Source organism: Lepisma saccharinum, chromosome 7 (assembly GCF_977018435.1).
Source record: "Lepisma saccharinum chromosome 7, izLepSacc3.1, whole genome shotgun sequence".
Classification (NCBI taxonomy): domain Eukaryota; kingdom Metazoa; phylum Arthropoda; class Insecta; order Zygentoma; family Lepismatidae; genus Lepisma; species Lepisma saccharinum.
The window spans coordinates 5,038,442-5,062,510 of NC_139235.1; the positions used below are offsets into that span (position 1 = coordinate 5,038,442).

The window sequence follows — 24,069 nt, forward strand, 5'->3', positions numbered from 1 at the left end:
GAAACTAGTAACACAATAACGAAATAATAGTATTACTATTTATCTAATTATACACCATGTGTGAAACATATAGCTACTTTATGCAATATTTTCCATGACAACATTTGATATTACGTTGACATAAGCTGAGTTGCTGCAATAATAGTTTAGAATAGAAAAGGACTTATTGTTTTCAAGACAGCACTATCAACCCCGATGGCGAAGTAGTAATGGTATCAACTTGTAATCAAGGGGACACCGGTTCTGTCCCCTGCAGTGGTCCTTGCACAGTGGTCCCGACTTCACTTTAATCTGTAGGCCCAGTCCCGATTAAGCTATCTAAGCATAAAATGGACTACTCTTTCCTCCAAGTCAAATTACAAATTGAAGTTTTGGGAAAATAAATTACACAACAACTGCAACATGGATATAATTTGGGGGAGGGGGGAGAGGTTAGAATCGAAAAGTTTTCCATCTTATTAAAATATCGTCCAGGACTATTTTTCTAAATAACTTACATATGCAAAAATCATGTGAACACAAATGCTCTTAACTTGTGAATTTTAATTAACCCGAAATTTTTGGAGAGAGGTAAGTGCTCTCCATCGCTCCCGCGCTCCAAGGAGCTTCATTGTAATATATTAAAATTTCCCTGCAATTTATTACATTTTTCATAAAATTTCTCTTAAAATTTTCCCTCCCCCGAGGGAAATCTTTCATGAGATGGCAACACTGGGTGGTAGCAGCCTAGGAGGCATCAAGAACCTGTTTCCAGAGCTCCAGCAAGACGGATGGGCCCCATGGCACCCCCCAATTAAGTGTGGGAATTATCTCAGATCTTGGATGCCTCGACTCATCTTCTGGGATGACAGACGGGGGAAGAGGACCAGTGGAAAGTGGCTAAAAATGAAAATCTTGCCTTCAGAATCCTTGTACTCCTAGCAGCTAGGCTGTTAACGAGATGAAGATGTTGTGGTTAAGCTACGGAAAATTCATGAGACTTTTCAGGGGCAAGGTGCATAAAAGTTAACACATTTGTATAAAAAATGGGGGATGTAACGTCATTTGGGCAGCTGTTAGGCAGAATTTTCCGTCTTTGAGGTGTAACAGCATTTAAGGATGGAATAATGGTAAGTAGGTTTGTTTCATTTTTGTTTTATGTCCACTTTATACACAGATAGGCTAATCGGTACTGGACTTACAGTTTAAAGTGGGATCCGAACTACTATACCTGGACACCTGGCGTCGTAGCGCGCTGTACTAACCACTAGGCCTTGAAGGTCGGCTTTAATTAATGTAAATGGCCTAAGTTGTTCAATACACTTCAAATTACAACTTTGATTCCCCGCTATCCGTTAACAATGGTCGCCATTCTCTTTGTTGCTGTATATCTCGATTGTTTAATCGGCTTTCCACACTTAGGATTGGGAAGCAACATGTAGGTTCATCCCACAATTAGAACAAGCGTGTAAAATACTTTCACAGAAAGGAACGAAGCTATTATCATCTATTGCCACCACATAATCCCTACTATATTTTATGCTATGATGGAAGTTCGGTGAGTTTGTATCACTGTGACTGCCACGCCGGATTCGATTCCAGGAAGATGGGAATATTTCAAGCATGGAGTGGCTCTGCGTTACACCTAGGCAATCGTTTCTTAATTTACATGTCGCGACCCACTGCTGGGTCCCGAGGGGGCGTTTGATGGGTCGTGAAGTTGGGCTTGAAAATTTATTAACTGTATCTTTAAAAAAATGTATTTAAATTACTAAAATATAGTTTTAACAATTTAAATTCAACCCGTATTGTACATAGTCTAAATTCTACATTTCTGTTATTTACACTATCATTGCTTTTTACCGGCATCTCTCAATTTCAGCATGTGTGTTTAATTAGACTAGAGTAAATAAGTGTTTTAAATTACATATTTACATTTCTAGAATGAAGTATGTGAATTTGTTTAAGCAAGCGCAAAGGAGGCCCTTCTTAAAGTACTGCATGTTAGCAAAAATATGATCATAAACTGGGTGCACACCCCTGCAGGTAATTCTGCCTGCGGCCATGCTTACGGGTTCCTATGAAATGTAATACCCTTCAAGGTGAGTCCCGGACTGAAAAAGGTTGAGAACCACTAGCGGCGGCCCAGGATTATTCATCTAGGGGTGCTGAGGGGGTGCGGAAAGAAATTTAGGGGGTGCGATGCTAAAAATAAGGAAAACATGAAAGACGCTGCACCCTAATCGCCACCACTGATTAACATAAATTACTGACTGAAATGAAATTATAGTATGTGTGAAATATATAACTTTAGATTGGCATTCATTTTCCAGGGAGGCTGTGTCCCCCTTGCCCTCCCCCTGGACGTCCATGATGATATGTATTAAGTTTTATACTCCAAGAAAGTCGTCGTACAGTGTAAACATTCAGATACACGTTCGGCTTATTGAACTATGCAGTGAAATACAAAATGAAATTATCCTTGTCTGTAAAAACACAATTTTAGAACCTTTTCAATGTAAACCATGGAGGTAAAAAATATATAGACACTTCAGGACAAAACGCAAAGTGCACAGCAATTTCGTCTTCGTTAATATCCCTTCTACCGCACTAGCCTCAACAACGAACTGTAAAATTTCTTTGTGAACATTGGTCCTCTTCCTAACTGGTTTTGAAAAAGCCTGAAATGGAACAAATACAAAGAACGTAATAACAAGAAAACTACCCTTCACGTTACCACTCACAATAAACAATTTCCGGAGCACGACTTGGTGATACCTTGAAAGCAGCTAAAATTTGTTCTCCAGTGTGAGGAAGAACAATTAGGCGGAAAATGAACCGTTTATCAACTATGCAAAAAAGGAAAAACTTACATTAACCCATTAGTGCCCAGAATATTTTTTTTCCAGATATCTGTTTTATACTTGAATATAAGGCTATTGAGGGTCAGATATTATGCTTAGCTTCAGTTTCGATATGATATCTTTACTTGTTAAAGAGTGGAGGGGGCCCCACAAATGTGGGCACTGGGCACTAATGGGTGGGGTGTTTACTTGCCCACAAATGTGGGCACTGGGCACTAATGGATCTCCTGATATTTATTATGATAGAGCAATTATAATAAGTCACTCTTCTACAAGAGCTTTAAAGTAATTTATAATGCAAAGGTTCTAAATTTATGAAAGTACAGTTCGTCTGTTCAACATTTTATGCACTGAAGTATACTAGAATTTACATAATATCTCCTCGTATATATAAAGGTAGATTTTTTTTCTTAGTAAATTACTCCCAAAATATTTCGTCTACATGAGCTTCAAATAAATTTATAATGCAAATTTCTGGATTTAGAAAAGTATCTCTTCGATTTTTTCAAAAGTTTATTTGTGACTGTGAAACCGTTCAAAACATTTGATGTGACATCCCACGTTGCACTTTCTGCACTTTTTCCAAGTATTCTTCTTGCACTCTCCACATATTCTTTTTTGTTTTGTTGGTTTCTAAGATGTGAAGAGCACCATCTAGTCGAATATTATCGTCAACTCGTTTCTTCCCAGTTGTGGATACTCGTGACTGCCTTGGACGCTCTTGTGTGTACCTAGACAAATAATCCTGAACTACAAAGCGGGTGAATGCGAGAAGATCTAGACCCTGCTGGTGTCCAATGGCTGTTAATCTGTACAGCTGCCAAGCATTATTCATTGTAACATTTAAAAAATAAGCAATGAGCTGCCAGTACCATTTTCGGTTTCGAATTGTGATGCGGTAAGTAGATATGTTCTGATCCATTTGGTCTATTCCACCCATGTAAGTGTTGTACCTCGCAATGCAAGCTGGCTGATCTATAAAAATGTGCTTCTTTTCTGCTCGACACCATCTTTTACTTTTCCCCAATGGATGCACACCACAGCTCGTCGATGCTACAGTTACAACGTTGTTGTCATTGTATTGCACCAAAGTTATTGCAGATTTTGTGCCCGTGACCTGGTTATACGAACCACGGATTTCCTTCTTGAACACTTTGGAATTAATGAGAGGCGCCTTTTCAACTCGATTTACTCAATTGTACCAACTGCATAATGCCCTTTTTCAAGTAAGGAGTCAAACAATCTGAGGGACGTAAAGAAATTGTCCATGTACAGGCAATATGTAGTTTCAGGTGGCATTTTGTTGACCAGTTTCGTAACGACAGAACCACCTACTCCAAGTTCAGGAATAGTATTACCTGTTGAGGCCCCCTGGTATGGTTCCACCTTGAAGCTGATTACCAGATAAATGTGTGATATAAAAATCTTCTTCCGAAGCGCTATCCTCATCGCTGGCAAATGCATTTTCAGGTGGTTCAATATACACATCCACATGAAGTACGTCATCCACTTCAAGAAGAGCTGCGATTTCTTCAACATTTAGCCTGGAAAGAAAAATAAATGCTTGTATTTATCTGATACCATTATATATAAACAAAATTTCATTCAACTTGAAAAGAACGAACGGCAAGGAGGCATTAAATGACAGTATGTCCAAGCCTACCTTTTATGCCCTTCCATTTAGAAAAAATCCGATGGCTATATAACAAAACATATACAAAGGAAATCCGTTTCCGCAATGAAGAAAACTCATGAACTTCAATCGCTTTGGTATATAATTTATAAATGCGATGTGGTAAATATTCTATGTTCCTTTTTCAACCAATGTTTTTTGTGTAAACTACAATTCATGTGAAATATAGGTCCACGACTCAATGTTAAAAAAAAAATAGCTACGAAAACTGCTGTAGAAGTTAACCCCCCCTCTTGTGCCCAGTGCCAACAAAAGTGGGCAGTAAAAATTAAACCCTTTCTGTTACTATGCTATGAAGTTCAAAGAATCTTTTACTTTATAATAATAAACATAGGTCATAGTAGTTTAAAATGACCCTAACAAATAATAGGTAGACATGTTTATAAACAATGAGAAAATAACTTACCTTCTGGAACTCGCCATGCTCGTAGACTTATCAACTACAACGTACTTCAACAATAGCTCGCGGCAAAACGAATGCAATGTTCAATTTGATAACGCTACTGCAGATCACTGTTGCCAACTCGTAACTGATAATACCAACAATTTCACGATCAATTTTTATTTACATAGTTTGTGGGCATGATCAATAACTGCCAACAGGCGCCAACAAATGTGGGCACTGGGCACTAATGGGTTAAGCTGTTGCATACAATAATAACGGTCTTACTTAAATGCCTAACATTCGGGGCTCAATATGAGGACATCACATAATATGACACTCCAAGGGTTAGTGTTTCAGTTGAACGTAGGGGGTGCGGAAGAAAATTAAGGGCCTGAGAACCACTGACCTAGGCTCTTTGGTGGTTAACCTAGACTATCTGGTGAGGAAGGGGGTAAAGGCGGGTGGAGCGTGGTGCTGATGACATCTCCATAAACGTCACAGAGCAGGGTTGGCTTAAGGGCCTGGCGACTCCTTTACTAGGGCCAAAACCTTGGTTTTCATTATAAAAAAAAAGTTGTTACAAACCATATGAATTTTAAAGAAAGAAGTTTAGAAAAAGAAAAAAAGATGGCAGCACAATGCAAAAAATCTAAATAAATTGTTAGACGATAAGCATGAACTTAGTGAAAGTAGAAGTAGACAAGAAGATGTAGAAAAGATTAAGCCAATGTATTAAAAAAATAGAGAACGGATAAGAAGGTAAAATGAAAGTGGTTTCCATTACTCAATATGTTAAAGCACATAGTCAACTGTTAGGAATGCATAAATAAGTATTTAACGAAGCACTGCTCCAACAGGAGAGGCTTCCGATTTTATTGCATTTATTTGTTGCATAACGTAATACACACAGTGTGAAAATATGATTAACCAATAAGAAGAGAGTTCTAGGTCACGAGTGCATTTGTAATGGCGGCCGCATTAAATGTAAACAACGCATCACTTCACATTTTTAAAGTCCAATAACTATTCAACCGGGAGGAATAACATTTCGTATAAAAAGGTGTTAAGTTACAAATCAATGGCACCGCTTAAATACATACTTTATAGCGTATACAGTACACGTATGGAAGAATATTTTAGTTGTTTTGTAAACGCCGTACACGAACCATACACTCTGAGGAACTAAATGCATCATATCGATTGATGCACCAGAACGCATCGATTGATGCACTAAAGTGTGTTTCATGGCTTCTTCAAAGAATCAGATTCACATTTGATGCATTTGGGTGCATTTTTTGTATGTCCTGAAAGAAACACCTAGATGCAGCATTTGATTCAAGTGAGGACTTATTACAGTCCAGATGCACTTCAATGTATCAGTTGATGCGTTTTGATGCACCTTGATGCATTTTGATGGAATAGAATGCATCTTTTTCGATTATGCAGGAAGGTGCATCAAGGAACATCAACTGATGTATTGAAGTGCATCTCGACTGAAATACACCTCACTTAAACAACACGACATCAATCCATATGATGCATTTAGTTCTCTGAGTGTACGGTATGACGCTAAACACAATGCACCTTTCTATACGAGTACAGATTGAAATCTCTTCATGCCGAACGAAGAATACACTTCCATATTACCACTCATGATCGCATTACTGAGCTACTGACTGTTGCTGGCTCTCACTACACTGAGAGTTACAAGAGTGTCAGAGGAATATCTCTTGCTTTCACAGGAGCTGTATCCAGCTAAAAATCTTTTGATATGTCCATGATAACGAGATCTAAAGGCTCTGATACGCGGTTGCAAATGATTACCTAACTTTATCAAACATGAATGCAGCAGAAAAAAGCTAAGTACCTGTTCCACATTTTCCAGAAGAGAGCGTAGTTGAATGAAGACCCTTTTGACGTTAAAACCTGAAACGCGTGGCCCTTACAAGTGACGGCGTCTCACAAAACTGAAAGCACATCGTTAATTAGGACTCATTTTACATGGAATTCATTTAAGGTACTGTCAGTCCTTCGCTTACCGGCTTCATGAAGGAGTTTCCTTGAGTCAGACGTAAGTCTTGTTATAAAAGGATTCTCGCTTCATCTCTTTCTGGAATGTAGCATGACGAAATGCCAACTATGAGCGCAAGTTATTTAGTTTTTTCTTAACGTCATTTAGAAGATTGCATATTCTCCTTTAGGGTAACATTATATCTCATTGCATGGCTTCTTATTTCGAGATCGGGAAATGTAGTGTTGCACGGTTCTGCTGACCAAAGTCTAGAAAGAGAGAGCAAGAAGAGATAAGCAGAGGTTCCAGGTTCGTTTCACGGCGCCCAGGACCGTATATTCTTGGGTAACTAGGCTACCTGCGACAGAAATTGTAAATATTATTATTCATATCAGAGATATCATGATGCTGATTCTGGAGTTGGCAACCTGATTTGTAATGAGTTGGCAACCTGGTTTCTTATGAGTTGGCAACCTGGTTTCCTACGAGTTGGCAACCTGGTTTCCTACGAGTTGGCAACCTGGTTTCCTACGAGTTGGCAACCTGGTTTCCTACGAGTTGGCAACCTGGTTTCCTACGAGTTGGCAACCTGATTTCCTACGAGTTGGCAACCTGATTTCCTACGAGTTGGCAACCTGATTTCCTACGAGTTGGCGACCTGATTTCCTACGAGTTGGCATACCTGGTTTCCTACGAGTTGGCATACCTGGTTTCCTACGAGTTGGCATACCTGGTTTCCTACGAGTTGGCATACCTGGTTTCCTACGAGTTGGCATACCTGGTTTCCTACGAGTTGGCATACCTGGTTTCCTACGAGTTGGCAACCTGGTTTCCTACGAGTTGGCAACTTGATTTCCTACGAGTTGGCAACCTGATTTCCTACGAGTTGGCAACCTGATTTCCTACGAGTTGGCAACCTGATTTCCTACGAGTTGGCAACCTGATTTCCTACGAGTTGGCAACCTGATTTCCTACGAGTTGGCAACCTGATTTCCTACGAGTTGGCAACCTGATTTCCTACGAGTTGGCAACCTGATTTCCTACGAGTTGGCAACCTGATTTCCTACGAGTTGGCAACCTGATTTCTTACGAGTTGGCAACCTGATTTCTTACGAGTTGGCAACCTGGTTTCCTACGAGTTGGCAACCTGGTTTCCTACGAGTTGGCAACCTGATTTCCTACGAGTTGGCAACCTGATTTCCTACGAGTTGGCAACCTGGTTTCCTACGAGTTGGCAACCTGATTTCCTACGAGTTGGCAACCTGATTTCTTACGAGTTGGCAACCTGATTTCTTATGAGTTGGTAAATTTATTTCCATTCATAGCCTAGGACATAGTGAGATAGAGGAGATCTTGCACTCAGTATACACGACTGACTGCGCCCTTAGAGTTTCAAGACCTTTCCGCGGCGTCCCAGTCAGAATGTAGGCCTATCTAACACTTGCAACGCTCAGTTAGTGTGGTTAGGTATACTTGCCGTAAGTTAAAAAATAAACAGCTTACATGTAAAAAGTACTCAGTAAGCACATTTGGAACAATCATATCTAAAAACAGGGTGGATAAAAATCATGTACGCTTATGTTTTTTATGGAAAGTATTTTTTTAGAAAACGGCCCTGTAAAATTTGAGCAGTTTGATTAAAGTAAATAAAAAAAATTATGTAAACATACACGTTTCTGCTTCTCATACTGTATATACGAACCTAGTATGGAAATGTTTGTCGAGTGTGTTAGTGATACTACACAATTTAATAATTTCAGTAACTTTTCTTCTAATGAAATTTTCAATGTACTCTATAATTGGAACTTGAAATATTTTTAGTCTTTGTAGTTGAATTTTGGCAATTTCTTTAATGATACTTTGCAAAGTATCAGATACCATGTTTATAGTTTAATGATAACACTATTTACGGTATAACATGATTAGTATTTTCTATTTTTCTGCACAAAATGTTTGCTCTTCTTGCCCATAAAAATTATTGAAATTTATTTCAAGAAACATTTACATGTGCTTAGATTTCCTTAGGTGTGAGCTTCATACCTTCAATCCTTTCTTTTCCTTTCTTAGAGCCTAATAAACACAAAATAAACGCCATTAAACGATTACAAGGTTAATGTACTTTCACCAAAAGTCATTCTGATATATACAAAATCCATAAGTACAGTGTTCTGTAAATTATTTATGTAAAGTGATTTAAATCAGTGATTATTTTTAAAAAGTGATTTAAATCCGTATTTTTTTTTAAAAAAAGATTTAAATCAGTGATTTTTTAAAAAAAAAGATTTATATCAGTGATTTTTTTAAAAAATGATTTAAATCAGTGATTTTATTTCAAAAAAGCTATTTAAATCGGTAAAAGAAAATTAAAAAGTGATTTAAATCAGTGATTTTGTTTTAAAAAAGTGATTTAAACCAGTGATTTTGTTTTAAAAAAGTGATTTAAATCAGTGATTTTTTTTAAAAAAAGTGATTTAAATCAGTGATTTTTTTTTTAAAAAAAGGTGATTTAAACCAGTGATTTTTTTTAAAAAAAAAAGTGATTTAAATCAGTATTTTTTTTAAAAAAAAAGTGATTTAAATCAGTGATTTTTTAAAAAGTTATTTCAATCTGTGATTTAATAAAAATCAACCCATTTAGATCTTATTTAAATCAACCCACCTTGTCTAAAACCAGGTGTAGACTAACAAGTAAGTGTAATTTCAGTGAAAATATTGGAAGATTTCGCGGCGCCTCTGTAAGTCAATAGTGGGAACCACGGAGATAGAGAAACAGGAAAGAGAGAAGGAGAAAGAACTAAGAAAGAGAGAGAGAGATGAGAAGAGAGAGAGAGAATGAAAAAGAAAGAGAAGTTGTTTCTTTCTCTCATCTTGAGTGAACATGGAAGTAGCCTATAAACACTTGTTCATTATGTCTTGAAAAAACTAAATTATGATCAATATTCCCGAAAATATGGTACAATAAGCATATTCACGCAGAAATGGCCCAATTTATATCCCAACGAAGCTCCTCAATAACATATTACCTTTACCAAATTAAATACCTAACCTCAAGAAAATCACACTTCCATAATAACAATGATGCATGAGCTAGTAACGGATCTCAGAAAGAAATCCGTATATATTTTTAGAATCTGTTAGCTGGGTGCAGGAATGGGAGCAAAGGGTTGCTACAAACGGTTTCTGAAACAGATCGCCTGATTTATGCTCACCAATCGAAGTCAATATATGTGCAAAAGAATTCGCTAGCTGGCCACTTCGCCCCATCAAGTGTGATGAATACGATGTGGCTCCTCCGTCTCATCCATCATGGAGGATGATAGTCAAATGATAGCCATGCGCCCGTCCCGAAGGGTGCTCCTGTGGATGGGTCAGTGTAGCCATATGTAGAAGTGACGTTTCCACCAAAAGTCGATCCACTAGAGTTTAAGTACACTTATGCATAGACTAATTGGTACTGCATCTATGGTTGAAAGTGAGGTTCGAACCCAGTGTGGCAGTCAGACCTTTCTTACACAAAAGAATCGCCTCCATACGTACATAAACGATAGCTAGGATGAACTTAATTGGTTGATTTGTCATTTTTACACCGATTATATCTGCCACTTTTGGTTCATCGCGGAAATGAGGATGAATGATGATGAGATGAAATTGACAATAGGACAATCACAAACTAACATGGACAGGACACAACATCAGTCCAAAGAGGATTATACTGGAAGAGTCTAGAAGCCAGAGCCTCGTTAGGGATAGATTGGGCGAACCTAATTTCTTCCTGAACATTTTTTTCGATCTCGCTACAGAAGATCTATGGTTCGAGTCCCGACCTGAGCTAATCTCATCCCGTCTTCTTCATCGTCGCGACAAACCAAAAGTGGCAGAAAAGCGACGCGAAAATAACAAAAATGACAGAAAATGTATAAACGAATTTGAGCTTGCAACTTTTTATCACAGATTGCAACACTGCGATTTGTAGAATTACCCGGGAGAGATTCAGTCGCAAGAAGAGTGCACATAGACTGTAGCTCCTCTCAATTTTCTCTCGCATATGAATTTACGTACCCAAGCTTCGCTTATAATAATGATTAATGAAAGAAATCGTTGAGAGGTTGTGTTTTTTTTTCTCGTATAAGGGCACCGGTCTAACAAGACGCTCTGAAGAAGAAAAAAAGAGAAAAAAACGAGGGGGAGAAGGTAGCACGGAAAAATAATAAGAGAACAAAATAATAAAAAAAGAAGAATCTATAACAGCGAACAGTGTTCTTCATAGCATCACCGTTACAACTCCCCTCTCTTCTTTGGAGCCCACGGACACCGCATATAAGATTAATGTTTAAAAAGTTCCGGCGACTTGCATGATAATTTTTGGCAATCCGCTAGATGAAGATAGCCCCTGTAATCGCTCGAGAACACCGCACCGTCCAATCTTTGTCATCAATCACAAGAGAGCTTTTCCGAGAGAATAATTATATCCGATAACTTAATGTGAGGATAACTTTCTGTTAGGGAAACGAAAACTTATTTTTTTTTTCCTAAGATGCGTAGGCACAACGTAACGCGTCTGCACGCATGTGTTTGCTCTTTGGAGAATTTAAATAACAAGCTCTTTATTGATCGCATGCTCGATTAGCCCAAGTCATCCATACATCATTCACGAATCATCATATAAATTGCTATAACCGCAAAGTTTCTCTAGGGGCAGGTAGTATTTCGGATGGGCGAGCTGTTGCCTTTTATAGCTTCCCAATCTGTTGTCCAACGTTACGTTGATACGATTTACAACGCCGATATCTGCTGGATTCGATTTGTTACCCAATTGTGCTACCGTTGCCGACAAATTCCACACGATCGATCCATCACCAGCGCCATCTGTGTACGTGAATAGCTACACTTAAACGTGCACACATTTCCACACGTAGTTAGAAGTTACTGTAGAATCTAGTCTCCCACCGTTAAAATTTAACAGTCTGCCTGTTATTTACAAAAACGAGACGCGCAAGCGCATTCATGACGTCACTTCTCTGTGCTGCGACTAGAATGACACGTAAAGATGGCGTTCGTGATCGCCTCGAATATTAAGCACAGAATGATTACATTTGCATTAATTTCGCTCTTAGAAGTCACCGTAAAAATGTAGAATCTTCTACTAATAAAACTTCACAGTCTGCCTATTGATTAGCATAAGCATGATGCGACCGTTTCTTATTCAAATTTGAATATCTTACAGTGCCTAATTATTATAAGTTCTATTTGTATTAACCATGAATATATTCTTGAAATCGTCAAATTACATTTAATAGGTTCACTATACAGTTAATACCTTAAAGAAGGTCATGGTCATTCTATACGGTAGTTGGATGGCATCGGAAATGTACGGTTTTAAGCCGTAATTCTCCCAATCAACTTTTTACGGTGTGGGAAAGAAAGTTAATGTGAGCATTCGAAGCGAAAGGACTGAACTAGTAGACAGCTTCAGATAGCCCGAATGTATCATAACCAATGACATGAACTGCAATCAGGAAGTCAAAGTGGAAACAGCTATGACAAAAGAAGCCGTTAATAGTGCAAATGTATTTTGTGGACCTTTGAACGACACACTAAGGAGACTCATGAAGTAGTAACGTTGTATGTGCAAGAAACCTATACACTACAAAGAAATAAGCGAAAGCGGAAGCGACTAGAAGCATGTGGCTATGGAGAAGAATAGAGCGTGTGATATGGACAGAGAAAGTAAGAAATTACACTGCGTCGGAAGAAAGTTCGTGACAAAAGTGCAATGATGGAAGTGATCAAGAAAAGGAAAAGGAATTAGGTTTGGTACTGCCTAGGAAGAAGGTGCCTAGTAAAATACACTGGAAGGAATGGTTAACTGGTGAAAAAGAAGATCAGAGGACATGAAGCGTAAGACGCAAAATCGAAAAACCTGCACAAAAATTTAAGGCACAAACTCTGTAATAGCCACAGTCATGATCATTTTACGGTATTTGGATGGCCTTAAAAATTTAGGGTTTTATCGTCATTTCTTCACTCAACTTTAACATGAAGAAATACAAAGATATACAAGCGGAGCGATAATACGTTTTAGAATTTTATCATAAAACACGTGAGCTGCACCACAATATCAAATTTTGGTACCTTCTCTAAAGCTTGGAAGAGAATGCAATACAATCAATAATAAATGCACAATATAATAAAATTAGGATTCACTGTACCTTTCTGTCCAGCAGAGGGCCTCCTCGCGATATCTGTCAAAAAGAGAAAGAAAATTAAGCACTGAGAAAAGAAAAACAAATGTTATTTCAAACAGAATATCATAAATTAGTTTGCACCGAATTACCTCAAACATTTAATATTACATGAATAAAAGAATGGTTTCTTTTGGTTGCTTCGTTGACATTCTCTCAATATAAACATGACTCTTTCTTATTGAAATAAAACATGGATGACGAAACGTGGCTTTCCTTGCAAGGAGCCCTTCGGACTTAACACAAGACCAATTCGGTCCTTGTAAGGACCACAGTCTCAACACAAGACTCATTCGGCCTATGTAAGGACCACAGTCTCAACATTCGGCCCTTGTAAGGACAACAGACTCAACATTCGGGCCTTGTAAGGACAACAGACTCAAAATTCGGCCCTTGTAAGGACCACAGACTCTACACAAGACTCCTTCGCCCCTTGTAAGAACCACAGACTCAACACAAAGTGCCTCGCTACGACAAATGTCTGAACAACATATTGTTGAAAGGTAGGTTATGAGTAGGGAGCGGAAGTTGATGAATTGTCCTCTTTTTTCTGACATCTCGGACACGATGCCCATTAAATATACACAACATTACACTTCGTCTAGAATCCACAAAATGTAATTTTAAAGAGCTTTTTTTTGGCCAATTTTCAGGTTTTAGGTCATTTTCCCCGATTTTCGGCATTTTCCAGTCATTTTTCGCAATATTCGGAGTATTGTTTAGTCATATTTTGTCACTTATTTCATTTTTGTAATATTCTTGAGTCGTTTCACCAAGGTGAACATAGACCTATATATATATCTCTCTCTCTCGCAGGATTGCAATTTACGAGCAAAAGAAATGCTGATCTGGTGACAGTCTTTGTTGTGTCGGGGGAAACCACCAGGTGGCCCCCCGTCTGGGGCAAACTCAGATATTTCAAACAATTTCTGATGTTAAAATTACTTCTACGACGTACTTTTCCCTGGGGGGGGGAGTGCATGTCTATGAACCCTTTCCCGGATGCCTCCGATTCCCCCCCCCCATTTTTTTATACAATGTTAAATTTCTAAACAAAAATTGTCTTACATGTATCGTGATTTTCTTCACAGAGCCACAGAATCACACCACACTACAGATGCAGGAAATTAATGCATTTTACACCAATTCATTCAGTGTATACCACTTTTTCATGACATTGTTTTAAAATAATTCGGTTGATTCCATTGAAAATCCTCGTTGCATATGTTATTTGAATGTGCAGCAAGATTGCATTTTGTTTCACTTCAATTTTTAATCTGAAACTAACAAATTTAATGGTCATTTTTTCCCATTTTTAGGACATCCTATAGATCATCTTAGGTCATCAACTTCCGCTCACTTCTTATGAGTCACTGTAATGCAATAAATGTCAATTACTACTGATTTCCTTGTTTTACTTTTGTGGCTCAGCGGAAATTACTTTCCGGACACGCCTCAGTGTCACGCTCAAATGTATAAACTGTTAATGATGCATTTTTGTGCATCAAAATACAAAAAATGCATCAAATAATACTTTTACCAGCTACTGTTTCCTGTGATCCACTCAAAAATGCATGTGTTGAGAAGATTTAGGCACGATAATTTCAAAGTAAGCAAAATTACAAAGTAAGCATTTCGAGTTCTGTGTGAATTAGTACACAAAAAATGACATCCACTAGGAACATCATTGCCGAAGAAGGCAAGCACGAGGCAAATAAATCACCCGCAGATAACCCGTTCACCAAGTGGTTGTATTGTGGGCGGAAAACAGCAAGAATGTTGATAACATATCCAGAGATTGAGCTTAATTTATGGCTGAACATTACTGTACATTTTATGGACTCTATTGCAATAGCTTCTTATCACTAACACATTTGTAATACCAACAATGCGGTTAGGGAAAGACTAACAATACATTACACGCCCCTCTGTACACACAGAGAATTAGAACAAAAAGTATAAACTTGTCACTCAATTTCTATTCATAAAACGAATTTTGGAATCATTTCTATCCATAAAACGTATTTTGGAATCAACAAAATGAACGGATTTTTGGCAAAATAACGTTTTCTCTCCATTTCTTTCTCTTTCCAATTGCGTTATACTGTATGATGTCATAAGAGTAGCAAAACAAGTTGACATAGCCCACAAAAATACAATGCTTGTTTTAAAAGTTACAGTTAGGTGATATTTTCCTTTCTTTAGAAAGTTTTGTTGGTTCATGGTTGTCGTAAGTTATATTAAAGTTTTGATAATGCAGAAACAAGTATCTATAAGTTCTCTCTCTCTCTCTCTCTCTCTCTCTCTCTCAATGTGCAGGGGGGGGGTGGGCAGAGGGCAGCAAGAGAGAAAGTATTCTTCCCATTTCTCTCTCTCTCCCTCTCTCTCTCGCGTCTCTCACTCTCTCTATCTCCCCTCTCTTTCTCTTTCTTCTCTCTTTCTCTTTCTTCTCTCTCTCTCTCTCTCTCTCTCTCTCTCTCTCTAAATTTTCTCTTCTCTTTCTCTTCTTCTTCAATTTTCCTCTGTTGCTTTTTCTCCCTCCTCTCTTTCGTTCTGATTTTTCTCTCCTTTTTCCTGAGAGAGAGAGATAAAAGGTGGGGGAAGAAAGAAGAAGAGAGAAAGAGAGAGACTTTCTTCTTTCCTACTCTTCCTTCTCTTTTTGATAGAGAGAGAGAGAGAGAGAGAGAGAGAGAGAGAGGAGAGAGAGAGAGAGAGAGAAAGCGTTGTCCCTTTTCGTTTTCTCTCTCCTCTTTTTTTCTTTCTCTCTCTCTCTTTCTTCCTTCTCTCTCTCTGATAGAGAAGGAGAGAAAGAGAGAGAGAAAGAGAAGAAGAGGAGACTAGAAGAGGGGAGTGGAGAGAAGGAAGTACTCCGTTTCCCCTCTCTTTCTCTTCCACAGCCCCCTTTCGAGGAGGAAGGCCGTCTCTCTCTCTCTCTCCTCTCTCTGCCTTCCTTCCCCTTTCACCCCTACCCCTGAAGGAGAGAGAGAGAATCCTCTCGCTGTCTCTCTTTCCTTTCTTCTTCTACTTCTTCTTCCTTCCTTCCTCTCTCTCTCTCTCTCTCTCTCTCTCTCTCTCTCTCTCTCTCTTCTCTCTCTCTCTCCTTAAAGCTACATCCTACAATATGCTTATTCTGGGCTTATCAATCTTCTGTGCACTCTCCAATAATAATTTCGATCCGCCTGTGCCTGTTCAAATAGTTTCGGAAACAGATGAAATAGAGCTTTAAAAAAGGCATTTAATCTCGGACATTCACCGACGGAAACCCTGAGACACAGACTACAAAAACTGTTGTGCAAACTCACAGCTGAAGTCACAGACTCGCGTACAGGTTCAAGCCAGCGTCTTCCTCTTTTAAATTTAATACCTCAACACTTTGTCCAAATGGATGGACACTGCCAGGCACTGAGAAATGCTTTAAGGCGCACGTCATACAAGGAACTGAGCATTAAATATTAGCTTGTCGCCTCTCAGATCAAATTCCTGCTGCATTCTGGATAAAACGCTGGTCAAGTCTATAAATACACAACATGCCGCTGCTGGATTCAGCATGTAGACGACATGCTAGCTTTGAAAGGCATTATCAGATTCTGAATATGCACATTTCTTACCGTAATGTTATGCACAGGCTATAAACTTAGGGAATTTCAGAGTGAGGATTTGAAATATCACGTCTGTACAAAGGCTTCCTTTTGGACAAGATGTTTCATGTTGAGCTTCTGGTGGACATGTGCAGTGTCTTAGTAACTCTTGCTGTTCGAGCACACTGTGTATTTTGGATAAAACATTTCAAGACTGGACAAAAACATGTTTTGCTGGACAGCTAGAGGTATGTACTTGTCAGCAGGGATCCTTGGTGTAATGGTTATCGTATCAACTTGAGAGTCTACGAGTTACGAGTTCAAATTCCGGGTGAGGTGTGTATATTTCTGTTGATATCGCCTTGTTGAATGATTGGTGTGGCCTTGAAACATCTGTCCGCTGTGGCTGTGGTTCAGGTCAAACTTCAATCTGTAGAAGATTAGATCTGTGCATGATGGTGGACTTGATGAAAAAATATTTCGCAGATAACTGAGAATGGTTGATCCGCTGCACAAAATGTTTCACATGGTTTAATGAAACATGCTTAGGTTCCAAAAACCAAGTGATGCTTGGAATACTAAGAAATACTATTTTAAAGAAATAGTGATAACATTATTTTTGTTATTATTTCCGAATTTTGCTAAATTTAGGTTTATTTCTCTAATTGTTCGCATTTGTAATAACTTTTTGTTAATATTATGAATGTTAAAGCTGAAAATTTAAAATAAATATTGGAAAATCGATATTACCTTACTTTTTGGGACTTTTTAGCTAACTAACTCTCTAGCCTTCATAAACCCGAAGATTTATGGCTGCAGTAACACAAACCTTCCATCTGTCCCTATCTTGGCAATATCAATACAATCTTCTCCATCCTTAACGATTTCCTTTAGGTCCATCTCAACGTTATCCCTCCCATCTTCATCTTGGTCTTCCTACAGGTCTCTTACCATCAGGTTTTCCAACAAGAATCCTCTTCCATTCGTGTCACATGGCCTGCCCATCTAAGTCGTTTTGGTTTATTATTTTTTTTTTTAGAGGGACGGTATTAGGAATAGTACCTTTTTGAGTTTACCCAAAAAATATACTTTTGAAATTAACTATTTTTTGTACTAACACTTGATTATACAAATGATTGCGCCTGGTTTCCAGGTAAAGGGAGATTTGAAGAAGGTAAAGTCAAATGTTGAGGTTCTTACGTCATTTAATACAGCCTTCACGGTGAGGTATTGGTGACGTCGTCGCCTTGTAGCCAAGGGGCTCTGGGTTCGATACTGGTTCGGATCCCACCTTAAACTGTAAGGCCAGTCCCAATCCCAATTAGCCCATCTGTGTATAAAAGTGGACTTAAAACTCAATACGGCCTTCAGCAACGACAAAGTGATTAGGGCGCAAAATCTGGGTCCTTTACTTTCCATAAAACTACAGTGTCCCACAAAGGGGTTTACACTATTTGAATGTTAATAACAGAGAAAGTATTACAGATAACCTGATGGAACTTGTTGTATCTGGATCTGTCATGATTAGTGCTTGTTGACATTCATTTGTTTTTCTTTAATTTCAGTTCAGTTGCCAGTAGTGACGAGTAATTGACAAGATGGCTGGGAACGTTTCCGTTGAGCAACGGAAGTGGATTTTAAAGTGTTTTTGGAAATGTGAGAACATGAAAGAAGTACAGAGACGATGGAGGGAAGAATTTGATACTGCGCCACCGTCACGTGTAACAATTACGAAATTACGCGACAAGTTTGAGAGAGAAGAAACTGTGCTTGATCTGGGACGGTTTGGCAGGAAGAAATCAGTATCGGACGAAAGAGGGATGGAAGCAGTGGTACAAACTTTCACAAGATCCCCCAAGAAGTCCATACATCAAACTCTACCCGCCATCGTCTCTGCACTTCTTTAATGTTCTCACATTTACAAAAACACTTTAAAATCCACTTCCGTTGCTCAACGGAAACGTTCCCAGCCATCTTGTCAATTACTCGTCACTACTGGCAACTGAACTGAAATTAAGGAAAAACAAATGAATGGCAACAAGCACAAATCATGACAGATCCAGATACAACAAGTTCCATCAGGTTATCTGTATTACTTTCTCTGTTATTAACATTCAAATAGTGTAAACCCCTTTGTGGGACACTCTGTATATGTTCGTGTATGCAACTTTGTCCCCTCCTAAACATCACCTTATCTACGCCCCTGAGTCCTGAAGATCTGAACCAATTATTCTCTAAGACATCTGAAGACCAACCCTATGCCTACTCTGGCACTGTTTCTCACGGCCTGTCTCCTCGAAGACATATATCTTGAGCGCATTGTCACACAAACACGAAGGAGACCAGCTGCTCTCACAAGCATCCTCGGCGTGAAGGATGTGAAATTGGCAGCTTTCAAGTGGGCGCCGCCTATTACGCTGCCCCTCAAGTGGTTGATTGCTTCCCCTCATTCGTTCGAAACGGATCATATGCATTTGCATCGGTCACTTTGTGGGGGGGGGGAAGTAGCCTCCCCCTTCCCCTCTTGAGACTGCGCTTGATGCTGAGCGTGGAGAACCTTAAGCATTCCATAACATTCATCTAGGACTCATGAGTAACGCAAGTAAAAACTGATACAACACAATTAGCTTTTTCGTGTCATATAGAGGTGGCTCAGTTGGTAGGGTGTCTGATTTCCACACGGGAGACCCGGATTTAATTCCCGGGTGGGCGTAGAGATATTTCCAACAATGTTCCAGCGGCTCTGGGTTCACCCAGCCTCTAAGCCAATGGTTCCCAATCTTCTTGTAACAGCGGCCTGGTAAGTTTTTTTCTTTAAATCTATGCCTCATCCCAACAATTTTACTCATAAATTCCTTTCTATTTTTTAACTTTATACGTAAATTAATATCTACCCTTTAACCCTGCAGGATTCTTTACCAGAATTGCCGCATCCTGCAGGATTATTTACCTGAATTATTTATTTTTGCAGGATTATTATCGTGAATTCCACCATCCTGTGGGATTCTTTACCTGAATTCCCGTATCCTGCAGGATTATTTGCTTGAATACCCATATCTTGCAGGATTATTTTCCTGAATCATTGTATTCTGCAGGATTCTTTATCTGAATGCTCGTATTCTGCAGAATTCTTTATCTGAATGATCGTATTCTGCAGGATTATTATTATACTTTTCATGAAATATATGTATATGTAAAAAAAAAAGTTAGTACATGACACATTGATGGACAAGAATGATTTTTCAATTGTGTTTGTTACAAGTTAAGAAATGGTATAGTACTATACACAGAGAAAACTATATGCATCATATCTATTGATGCACCAGAAACGTATCTCGATTGATGCACTAAAGTATGTTTTATGGCCTCTGCAAAGAATCAGGTTTACGGTTTGATGCATTTTTGTATATCGTACAGGTAACACCGAAGTGCACCGTGTAATGCAAATAAGGATTTATTTCTGTCATTTGATGCGTTTTTAATGCACCTTGCTGCATCTTTCTCGATGATGCACTTACTTTATGCATTTTTAGTTTCAGTGATGCATTTCTTTTTCTGTGTATACCAATGCTTTCAAATTAAGTTTTCTGAAGTTTTCTTTTGAGGGGGATAAAAACATCCCTGGCAGGGGTAAAAATAATTTTCTTTTGCCAGAGATAATTTTTTTGTAGGGGGAAATAGACGGAAAATAGCCCCACCCTGAATTACCCCATCCTGCGGGAGTCTTTACCCGAATTCCCACATTCTGCAGGATTATTTTCCCGAATCTCCGTATTCTGCAGGACCCTTTACCCGAATCTCCGTATTCTGCAGGACCCTTTACCCGAATCTCCGTGTTCTGCAGGACCCTTTACCCGAATCCCCGTGTTCTGCAGGATTATTTACCCGAATCCCCGTGTTCTGCAGGATTCTTTACCCGAATCCCCGTGTTCTGCAGGATTCTTTACCTGAATCCCCGTGTTCTGCAGGATTCTTTACCCGAATCCCCGTGTTCTGCAGGATTCGTTACCCGAATCTCCGTATTCTGCAGGATTCTTTACCCGAATCTCCGTGTTCTGCAGGATTCTTTACCCGAATCCCCGTGTTCTGCAGGATTCTTTACCCGAATCCCCGTGTTCTGCAGGATTCTTTACCCGAATCCCCGTATTCTGCAGGATTCTTTACCCGAATCTCCGTATTCTGCAGGATTCGTTACCCGAATCTCCGTATTCTGCAGGATTCTTTACCCGAATCTCCGTATTCTGCAGGATTCGTTAGCCGAATCTCCGTATTCTGCAGGATTCTTTACCCGAATCTCCGTGTTCTGCAGGATTCTTTACCCGAATCCCCGTGTTCTGCAGGATTCTTTACCCGAATCCCCGTGTTCTGCAGGATTCTTTACCCGAATCCCCGTGTTCTGCAGGATTCTTTACCCGAATCCCCGTGTTCTGCAGGATTCTTTACCCGAATCCCCGTGTTCTGCAGGATTCTTTACCCGAATCCCCGTATTCTGCAGGATTCTTTACCCGAATCTCCGTATTCTGCAGGATTCTTTACCCGAATCTCCGTATTCTGCAGGATTCGTTACCCGAATCTCCGTATTCTGCAGGATTCTTTACCCGAATCTCCGTGTTCTGCAGGATTCTTTACCCGAATCCCCGTGTTCTGCAGGATTCTTTACCCGAATCCCCGTGTTCTGCAGGATTCTTTACCCGAATCCCCGTGTTCTGCAGGATTCTTTACCCGAATCCCCGTATTCTGCAGGATTCTTTACCCGAATCTCCGTATTCTGCAGGATTCGTTACCCGAATCTCCGTATTCTGCAGGATTCTTTACCCGAATCCCCGTATTCTGCAAGATTTTTGCCTGAATATTAATTCGCACAATGGTCACCACCTCAAAGAAACCGACATCGAAAGTTGCACGGTTGATATTTTTGAGCGACAACAGAATACTCGATAATTTCCGTGTTGGCGGGAGAAATTCACAATCTCTGCCAAAAAGAAAAACAGGCATGGATGGTTGCCAGTGACGTAGGCTTTCCTTGAATCTACTCCAACAAGCTTTCCCTTCACTTTCGATAAATCTCTTATCGGAAGGTGTGTATTGGCAACCAGTTATTTCAAAGAGAAATCTTGCGTTGAGTGAACACATCGGGGTGGCTGGCAGATAGGTTTTTCTTCGACATTCTTTTTATGTAAATTTGCCAACCTCCGTGGCAGAACGGTTAGCACAGGGCTCAACGACGAGACTCGGGTTCGTATCCCGTCTGGGCAAGGGTGTTCTTTGTGAGTGTCCCTTGAACAATTCCATCATATCATGACGCATCCTCATCGTCGCGATGAAGGAACACTTATTAAGGGTGTGAAATTGATTTATGTATCTACCATAATTTCCATGGATCAGTTCCATTTTCATGGAGGGGTGTAAGGAATGCCCTTCTGGTAAGCACCGAAAAGTCAACCTCAGTTCCACCCATGGGCGTATTTAAGGGGGGGGGGTTCAACGGTTCTGAACCCCCCTCCCCCCTTTTTGGTTCAGTAAAATGACCAGATTAGCTGTTCTATCCACTTGTTCATAAAGATTCCTTCGGACTTCTTTTTTCCTAAATAGGACGAGATATGGATGGGAAGGAAATTACGTAATTCCACTCACCAGATGGGACTGTAGACCAAATGCCCGCAATTTCCTGAAAGTTTCGGAATTTCTGCGATTAGGAACTACATTGTGACTGTTAAAATCAGTCATCATTTTTTCCCCTCGACTCTTCTTAAAGAACTTCTGTTTTTGAAAACGCAGTGCAAGAAAACCAGGTGAACATCGTAACATTCTCAAGTTGTTTGGACACAAGATGAACAGAAAACACAACTTTGTCGGGTTCAGCAACCCCCTCCCCACCAAGCTTCCGGCCAGCAGTGCCCTGGATTTTCACCTATGAAATAAAGCAACCCTAATCATACCAAAAGTTGAACCCCCCCCCTTACGTGAACTATATATACGCCCATGGTTCCACCCCGGGTAAATGCTTCTTGCAGGCTAACGAGGCTCTGGCGCCACGGCCAGGATAATCATTTGTGTGTCTGTGTTGTCGTGCGTTTATCCTTCTGTGTGGTGTGTCCCTTTACAGTGTTCAGAGACAGTATAGTTTTAGTGTTAAGTAATGAATGAATGGATTAGTTTTCAAAATCGAGTGAGGAAGTTTTTAAAAGGCATATTTTCTTAGGGGTAAGGTAAAGTTCGCCGTGCATTTAGCATGGGGTCCATGGGGCACCCCCCTCCGCAACGGAACGGAGAGAGAGAAGGGAAAGAGAAGCACCCTTAGAGAGAGAGTGTCTTCTTCCCCTTTCTTCTCCAAAGGAAAAAAAGGGAAGAGGAAGGAAGAAAAAGAAGAGTTTTCTCCCTCTCTTTTATCTTTCTTCTCTTTAACTTTACTTCCTCTCTTCTTCACCTCTCTCTTTCATTTCTCTTTTTACCCCTTTCGCACTCATCTTTATGGGAAAAAGAAAGAAAGCGGAAGAGAGAGGGAGAGAGAGAAAGAGAAAGTTGGAAGAAGAGAGAATAGGTAAGAGTAGAAAAGGGAGACTTTTCTCTCACTTCTTTCCTTTCTCTCGTAAAAAAGAGAGAAAAAGAAATGAGATAGAGAGAGCAAGAGAAGAAAGATATACTTTCTCTGTTTTTCAGGTATAGGGACATAAAGAAAGAAGAGAGACATTGGTTTGGGATGTTTCCTCTCTCACTCTCTAGGAAGGAAAAGAAAGCTTTCCCCCCTCCGCCAGAGCGCGAGAGAGAGAGAGATTTTAGGAGATGTGGGAATAGCGCTTCTGGATTTGGTGATGTGGAATAGCGCTTCTGGATTTGGTGATGTGATCAGCACCACGCTCCGGCCGATATACCCCGCAGGGTTGCCCCCCAGGTACGCATGGATTTGAGGATGGGTGAGCCCAAGAGCCGCTTTATTCTGGGACAAGGGCGGCAAAATTCCGACCCACCCTGGGTATCAAATCCGGGTCTCTCGAATGGCAGTCAGACGCCCTACCAACTAGACACTCCATTTTGTTTTATTGCGTGACGGGCAAGAACGCCCTATGTGCCTATAAAACAAACAACCAGTCAACTCGTTCCGATATGAACGCCGCAGATCAACTGTAACACCCCCAAAATGCGCTTCATTTACATTGCTTCTCCCAAAAATACACTTTATACGTTGCCATATCCGATCTTTATGATTTACAGCGAGACGCAAGGACTTCCCTAACTGAAACTAAAGGCCTTATGCAAAACGTCCATTTAAAAGCCTCACATAATGATCCAATTATCGCAGACGTGGGGGATCCTAAT

General features: G+C 39.7%; 1 protein-coding gene across 1 annotated transcript in view; it reads right to left on the reverse strand.

Moving 5' to 3' along the window:
• Positions 1 to 24,069, reverse strand: part of trh (PAS domain-containing protein trachealess) — a 736,895-nt gene that overhangs the window by 541,017 nt on the left and 171,809 nt on the right. The window contains exon 2 of the mRNA XM_083124916.1: positions 13,142 to 13,174. Within this exon, the coding sequence (XP_082981042.1) occupies positions 13,142 to 13,174 (33 nt within the window). The remainder of the gene's footprint in view (positions 1 to 13,141; positions 13,175 to 24,069) is intronic.